This window comes from Bos indicus x Bos taurus, chromosome 22 (genome assembly GCF_003369695.1).
Source record: "Bos indicus x Bos taurus breed Angus x Brahman F1 hybrid chromosome 22, Bos_hybrid_MaternalHap_v2.0, whole genome shotgun sequence".
Classification (NCBI taxonomy): domain Eukaryota; kingdom Metazoa; phylum Chordata; class Mammalia; order Artiodactyla; family Bovidae; genus Bos; species Bos indicus x Bos taurus.
The window spans coordinates 38,918,198-38,926,438 of record NC_040097.1 but is presented as its reverse complement, the minus strand read 5'-3'; the positions used below and the strand labels follow the sequence as shown (position 1 = coordinate 38,926,438).

At 42.8% G+C, this 8,241-nt stretch overlaps 1 protein-coding gene across 2 annotated transcripts in view; it reads left to right on the top strand.

Annotated features, from left to right (window-relative positions):
• Positions 1-476: 476 nt before the first annotated feature.
• Positions 477-8,241, top strand: part of SUMF1 (sulfatase modifying factor 1) — a 95,110-nt gene continuing 87,345 nt past the window's right edge. The window contains exon 1 of one of the 2 annotated variants that reach the window (XM_027522785.1): positions 477-784. In XM_027522785.1, the coding sequence (XP_027378586.1) occupies positions 515-784 (270 nt within the window). In that variant the 5' untranslated portion in view covers positions 477-514. The remainder of the gene's footprint in view (positions 785-8,241) is intronic. The other variant, XM_027522786.1, reaches the window with a different exon arrangement.

Sequence of the window (8,241 nt, the reverse complement as noted above, 5' to 3'; positions counted from 1 at the left end):
CGCCGAAGAATTGATGCTTTTGAACTGTGGTGTTGGAGAAGACTCCTCAGAGTCCCTTGGACTGCAAGGAGATCCAACCAGTCCATTCTGAAGGAGATCGGCCCTGGGTGTTCTTTGGAGGGAATGATGCTAAAGCTGCAACCCCAGTACTTTGACCACCTCATGCGAAGAGTTGACTCACTGGAAAAGACTCTGATGCTGGGAGGGATTGGGGGCTGGAGGAGAAGGGGACGAGAGAGGATGAGATGGCTGGATGGCATCACCGACTTGATGGACGTGAGTCTGAGTGAACTCCGGGAGTTGGTGGTGGACAGGGAGGCCTGGCGTGCTGCGATTCATGGGGTCGCAGAGTCAGACACGACTGAGCGACTGAACTAAACTGAACTGACCTGACCTGGAGAGAAGTGGAGAGAGGACAGCTCTCAAGGCCACTTCTCAAGTCAGCCTGGGGCTTGGCCCCTTTAAGGAGGGCGGGGACACGTGACCTACAAGGTCACATGGCTCGCAGGACAACATGGCTGCGCCCGCGCTAGGGCCAGCTCGAGGATGCGGCGCCGAGCTCACTCTCGTCCTCTTGTTGTCGCTGTTCTTGCTGCTAGGCTGGGCGGCGGGGGGCGAAGAGGCTGGGCCCGAGGCAGGCGCGCCGTCCCTCGTGGGCTCCTGCGGTTGTGGCAATCCCCAGCGGCCCGGGGCCCAGGGAAGCTCGGCAGCCGCGCACCGATACTCCCGGGAGGCGAACGCCCCGGGCTCGGTCCCCGGAGGGCGGCCATCCCCACCAACCAAGGTGCTCTCTCTATTCCCTAATGATGGATGGGGCTCGCCAGGTTCCTCGACAGGGTTGGGATGGATAAACCAAGTGGTTGAAGGAGGGCAAGTAAAGATTGTAATCACATCGCCAAGTCGCGCACTGGCTGATCTAGTTTGATGAGAAGTTCCTCCGCCCTCCAAAACAGCTGGGTCTTGGGGCTCTGCCTAATTCTGAGCATTAGGTAGTTTGGTTTGAGGACAGTTGTCTCGCCTTTTCTTGTCTTTTATTTCCTACTTCCTCTTCTTTCAACCCCGTCTTCTTGATGAGGTTCTCCGAATTTTAAGTTAGACAGATGTAGGTTTAGACTTCTAGGTGGTGCCAGGGTAAAGAATCCATCAGCCAATGCAGGAGACGGGTTTGATCCCTGGGTTGGGAAGATCCAGTGTAGTAGGCCATGGCAACCCATTCCAGTATTCTTGCCTGGAAAATTCCATGGACAGAGGAGTCCTAGGTTCCTCTCATTAATTGTGAAGCAATCAGGACACTGGGTGTCAGTATCTGTAACATTGTTGTATACTTACTGGTAGTCTCTTACTGTAGATTCTGCCTCTTGAGGACTTGTCCTATTTATTCTGCTGTCCTTAGCACTTTAGCACATGTGGAGAACTAAGTAAAACAGTAGTAGTAGTTGTTGTTGTTGAGTTGCTAAGTCGTGTCCAACTCTTGTAACCCAGTGGACTGTAGCTTGCCAGACTTCTCTGTGGGATTTCCCAGGCAAGAATACTAGAGTGGGTTTCCAGTTCCTTCTCCAGGGGATCTTCCTAACTCAGGGATGGGACCCGGGTCTCCTTCACTGGCAGGCAGACTCTACCACTGAGCCGCCCGGGAAGTCTCCTGCAGACCTTTCCGAATCGCTTTCCTTTCTGTCCCGTCAGTATTTCCATATGCTGACACAGTAGTGTCTGTTTACTCTGATATAATGATTACCAAAGATACTTGTCTGCTGGTGTCTCGCCCCAAGTAGGTTGTAAGAGTGATGGGGGTCAGGACCATAATCTCGTGACTCTGTATAGAGTGTTAGGAGGTTGGTAGCTGGACTTCTTTTTGTTTTTCCATCCTGTATTGTAATTATTGGCATTTAAATTTTTGTTGTTCCTCAAAGGATGCCCTGAATTATTAGCATTTATCTTTTGTGTGGTAAGGAGCTTTGGTTACAATTACAGTGTGTGTTGGCCATATTCCTCTAACTTGAATGGTAATTGATAGTCTGTCTCTCCTGTGAGAAAGCCATCTGTTGCTCTGCTCTGTGACAGGGTTGTTGTCTTATTTGCATGTACACTGGTCTGTGTCAAACTTTACCAAGGACCTTCTGGACAGTACTGAACATTCCTCATTTTAAAAGGTCCAGTGTCTGATTGATCCCAGAATTGGATGTAGGTATCTTTTGAATTACATTTTTAAGATATGCTTTTTTTTGAGCCCTTTAGAGTGGTTTCATGTGCAGATTGAGTATTGTATGGGTCATCTTTGGCCATATCTTGCATTCACTTTAAACATTAATTAAATTAATTATATTTTGTTTTCATGCATTTATTTTATGTTCATTTTTACTTCCATTCAGTTTCTATAATGTTTGGCTGCATCTCAGGTTATTAGTAAATTAACAATTGTTGAGAACACAGCTCACAAGCCTTGAAGGACTCCTAAACTTAATTCTTGAACATGAAATGGACTTCTTATCAAGACGAAGGACTTCTTAGGAGGCTATTCTTTGTCTCTCTGTTTTCCTTGGTTTCCAATGTTTTAGTTTATGTGCAAATGACTTTAGTCTCATTCTGACACCGATTTATTCTGAATTTTGGAAGTCCAGTATTATGGGAGAGATACGTGGTCCTAGTGATAACACTTTTTCCTCTTAATTTTCTTTCTTCTTTTAGAAAAAGGATTTTTCTTTTTGAGCAGTTTTAGGTTCAGAACAAAATTGAGAGGAAGGTAAAGAGATTGCCTGTGAATTCCCTGCCTCAACACATGCATAGCCTTTCCCATTATCAACATCCTCCACTACAGTGATACGTTTATTACAACTGATAAACCTACATTGATATATCATAATCACCCAAAGTCATTACACTTGACCCTTTAAAAATATATAGGTTAGGGACACTGGCTCCTTGTGCAATCAGATATCCTTGTATAACTTTATAGTTGGCCCTCCATATCTGCAGTTCTGCATTCCAGGATTCCACAAACTGCAGATCATGTATGACAGTACTGAAGTATGTATCTTTTGGAAAAAAAATACGTATGATTGTACCCTCGCAGTTCATACCTGTGTTGTTCAGCAATCAACTGTAATATACTTTAGGGTTTGCTCTTGGTGTTGAACGTTTTATAGGTTTAGACAAATGTACAGTGACATATATTCATCACTATAGTATCATGCAGAATATTTTATTGCCCTTAACATCCTCTGTGCTCTGCCTATTCATCCCTCTTCCTCCTCCCCACTGGCAACCACTATCTTTTTACTGTATCCTTAAGTTTTGCCTTTTCTGTAATATATTTGGAATCATGCTATATATAGCCTTTTCAGATGGAGTTCTTTCATTTAGGAATATGCATTTAAGTTTCCTCCATGCCTTTTCATAGCTTGATAGCTCATTTATTTTTAGTGCTGAATAACGATGCATTGTCTGGATGTACCACACTTTATCCATTCACTTACTGAGGGGCATTTTGCTTCCTTCTGAGTTTTGACAATTATGAATAAAGCTGCTATAAAAATCTGGGTGAAGGTTTCTTGTGTGTATATAAAATTTACAGCTCCTTGGGTAAATTCCAAGGAATGTGATTATTGGGTCATATAGCAAGAGTATGTTTAGTTTTGTAAGAAACTGCCAAACTGTCTTCTGAAGTGTGTGTCCCATTGTGCATTCTTACCAGCAGTGTATGAGCGTTCCTGTTGCTACACACCCTTGTCAGCATTTGGTATTGTCAGTGTGTCCAGTTTTAGCCATTCTAAGATGTGTTATAATGGTATCTTGTTTTAATTTGCGTTTTTTGGTTGACATGCTGAGCATCTTTGCCACCTGTATATCTTCTTTGATGAGGTGTCTGTTAAGGTCTTGGCCTTTTTTATCAGATTGTTTTCTTATAGTTGAGTTTTAAAGGTTGCTTACTTTGGATAACAGTCTTTTTTTTTTTTGGATAACAGTCTTTTGTCAGATGTGTCATCAGCAAATATTTTCTGCCAGTCTGTTGCTTGTCTTCACAATTCCTTGACATTGTGTTTTGAAGAGTGGTCTGTGTCTAGATTTTTTGTTTGTTTCCATGTGGATGTCCAGTTGTACCAACATTTGTTGAAAAGACCGCTGTAGCTCTGCTGTATGGCTTTTGCTCCTTTGTCAAAGATCATTTGATTGTGTTTATGGAGGTCTATTTCTGGTCTCTCTGCAGTTCCATTCACCTAGTTGTATGTTCTTTAACCAGTGCTTGTCTTGGTTACTGTAGTTTTATAGTACGTCTTGAAGTTGCATAATATCTTTCCTCCAACTTTGTTTTGCTCATCAATATTGTGTTGGTTCTCTAGATCTTTTGCCTCTACCTACAAACTTGAGTATTGTATTATTGTTATTGATCAAATAACCTGCTGGGATTTTGATTGAGGTCGTATTGAATCTGTTTTTGCTTTATTTAGTTTAATTCAACAAATTTTTATTTGACACACATGTAAGACTGTGTCCTGTGTAATGGGCATAAAGAAAAGAAAGATTTATGCCTTACCTCAAGGCATTTACTTGTTGGTAGGTCTCTCGTTATTCTCTGTCTCTCTCTCTCACATACACAGATTCATGAGTACATGCAAGCATCATTTTTCTATTGTGACTGCGCTCTAGGAGGAGTATGTACAAAGCAGTTGGAGAGGAAGAAAGGATTCTTTCTTCCTGGACAAGTCAGGAGGTGCTCAAAGAAAAAGATGCATTAAGCTAGGCTTTGGAGGAAACGTTTTCAGCAGTTGGGGATGGCGGGGCAGCTTGAAGGACCTTGCAAGAAGGAGAATGGCATGGGTACAGACAAATCATTGTACAAATGCATTGGTGTATTCTAGGAAATGTAAGTAATTTAAGGTTTCTGGGGGTGACATTTTCACCCTATTTCATGTAACACCTTTTAGGTGTGAGTTTGTTGTTTTTTAATTTTAATTTAATGAGCACTTGGCAAGATGAGGTATGCAAAGAGGTAAATAGCACTAGGCTTTACTCTCAAGGAATTTAGTTTCACTAGAAAGTTAAGGCAGCAAGAATTGTCTGGGAAACAATAGAGACACTTTCAAATTTTACTTAAGTTCCCTCCAGTTAACAAAATATACAATGCTCTTTGAGAAAGCTTTTCTAACAGTGTTCTACACTGCTGATTATTTTATTAAAAGGTATCAAAATATTTTAATTTCCATGTATCATTTACAATAGTTGATGTGACATTGAGGATAATGAGATGATAAAATTGTATGTGCCATCTCTGTTTGTATAGGTGAAGTCAGTTGATTTCCTGTCTGAGAATGGTTTGATAGGGTAATGCTGACCCGGGTGTCAAGGCGGGATTGAATGCCCTCTCCTCTATGACCCCTTTCTTCCAGGAAGAAGTAGTGTTTTTCTCTGTGTTCTCAAGTATTTTGTCATTGTTTGAGGGAAACGTGTATATTTTCTTTAAAGTAGTGTTATTTGTGTAATTGTTTGATGTCTCATTCTGCACGGGAAGCAATTTTTTAGTCCTGCTTTAATCTCTGTGTCCTCTGAGTGCTTTACACATTTAAGGATGGTATAACAATTTCTGGAATGATCTTACCTTTTTGTTGTTACTGGCTACAGTACTGACAAACTGCCAAGGGAATAAAGGGTATCAGATACTTTTTAAAGAAACCTTTGGCAAATAGTCTTTTTGCTGTCTCTCATCCTCCCAAGGGTCCTGTGAGATATTATCCCCTAGTTTACAGATGTAACAACTGAGGCCGAATAGAATCATAAACTCACAGGGCTTAAAGGGACTTTAATGTCATTTCATCTGCGATTAGTGGCAGTAGAGTGAGAGGATGATGGAGGTAGATAAGTCCTACATAGATAGTTAAGGCAGCACTTTGTGGGCAGAACCAAGGAGCTTGGTTCTCTTGTACACTCAGCTTCCTCCAGAGTTTTTAGCTTTTTGCTTAGGTTTGAGGAGAGGAAAGAGGGGAAAAGGAGAGTGCTACACAAAAGAGCTGCATATAAGTTAATTTTGTTTTTGTGTATAAAACAAAAGCCCAAACTTTGTACTGCAGTTATGGGAACATTGGTTTCCAGGTTACTTTAACTGAAATTTGCTGCTGACATGTTGAGTTTGTTCTTTAACAATAATCTCAATTCTTTGACTTACCTCATTTCAGAAGACCAGACCTAGTGAATGTACTGATGAAAATGCATCTATTTCAGAGCTGACTTTAAAAGTTTAGGTTTTTTACTTTATAAGCTGTGCATATGAGTATGCCAGCAGCATACGAGGTAACTGTTATAATATTTAAACATAGCTCACTTTCTCTGTTAAAAAAACAAACAACCCACAGAGGCAAGTGAAAGAAAAGATTCTTAAAACTAGCTTCTTGTTATTGTTGTTCAGTTGCTAAGTCGTGTCCAACTCTTTGACCCCATGAACTGCAGCATGCCAGGCTTCCCTGTCCTTCACTATCTCCCGGAGTTTGCTCGAACTCATGTCCATTGAATTGGTGATGCCATCCAACCGTCTCATCCTCTGCCACTCTCTTCTGCCCTCAGTCTTTCCCAGCATCAGTGTCTTTTCCAGTGAGTCTGCTCTTTGCTTCAGGTGACCAAAATATTGGGAGCTTCATCCTTAGCATCAGTTCTTCCAATGAATATTCAGGGTTGATTTCCATTAGACTTGACTGGTTTGATCTCCTTGCTGTCCAGGGGACTCTCAAGAATGATAAAAAACTGGGGGAGGGGCTCTCATGACTGGGAAGTTCAAGTGCAGCTGTGGCCCCAGACACAGCTGGATCCAGGACCTCAGGCAGCATCTCCAGGTCTCTCCTTCTGGCTCTCTCTTGGCAGCTCTTCTTTCTTCTGTGTAGGCTTCACGTTCGGGTAGTATCCCTTCTTAGTTCCAACTCTTTGCGACCCCATGGACTGCAGCACGCCAGGCCTCCCTGTCCATCACCAACTCCCAGAGTTTACTCAAACTCATATCCATTGAGTCAGTGATGCCATCCAACCATCTCATCTGTTGTCCCCTTCTCCTCCTGCCTTCAATCTTTCCTACCATCAGAGTCTTTTCAAATGAGTCAGTTCTTCGCATCTGGTGGCCAAAGTATTGGAGTTTCAGCTTTAGCATCCTTTCTACTGATAAAAAAACTGGAAGAAAGAGGTTTTTTCCCCTTATAGCACCAGCAGAAGTTCTGAGATTAACTGTGGTTGGGTTGTGTGTCTGTCTCTAATTGTATCCCTATGGTCAAAAGAATGTGGTGATGAAAATCATCAGACCTGAGTCACGGGAGGTGGAGCAGTTATTCAGCTCCCCCCCAACACCCAGCGTCATACTCTCAGCTGAAGAAGTGGTTTTAAAAGATGTCACTTGCTCTTAGAAGAACAGGAAGGAATGGGTGCCAGGTGAGCAGAAATAATAGATGTTCACTGCACCTGGGCAGAGTGTGTAGCCCGAATGAAGTCCTAGTGGTAAGAGGGTCACTTTGACTTCACGTGTGCTTTTGGCTTGGCAGTAGCAGGAACTGTGGCGGCAGCGGGGTTTGAGCTGACTGCCAAGGAGGAATGGACTGTTTGAACCTGGACCTTTCTTGAAGATGTGGTTAAAGTGGTTCTTTGTATTTGGCTTCCCTGGTAGCTCAGAGGGTAAAGTGTCTGCCTGTAACCGAGGAGACCTGGGTTCGATCCCTGGGTCAGGAAGATCCCCTGGAGAAGGAAATAGCAACCCACTCCAGTACTCTTGCCTGGAAAATCCCATGGACAGAGAAGCCTGGTAGACTACAGTCCATGGGATTGTAAAGAGTGGGATACAACTGAGCGATTGCTTGCTTGCTTGTATTTGGCTTACGACTGTGAGACCTGATGCTCCAGGTTTCAATGGAACAGCACTTTACATTTGCAGGACCGAGATTTCACTTCATTAGTATAATTTGGGAATTATGATCCAGTCAGAGTTTTGTGGGCTATTTTTGTCTGTCGCCTCCAGAATGAAAACTTGGCTTCTTCAGTGTGGGTTATCTCTGACAGTCAATGAAAAACAGAGGGAAAAAAACCCAACCAGGCCAGGAGTCCACAGTGGAAGTCGTGATTGTGTTGGCATTGTTGGTACTCACCTGGAGGGAGAGTGGGATGAGAAACTGAGATAATTGTAAAACTTCATTCGATACAATGAAGCCCACAGCTTCCTGTGGCCCTTGTGTTTGTAGGAAGGTATGAACAAGTGTTCTTAGAAAAGGACCTCCTTGT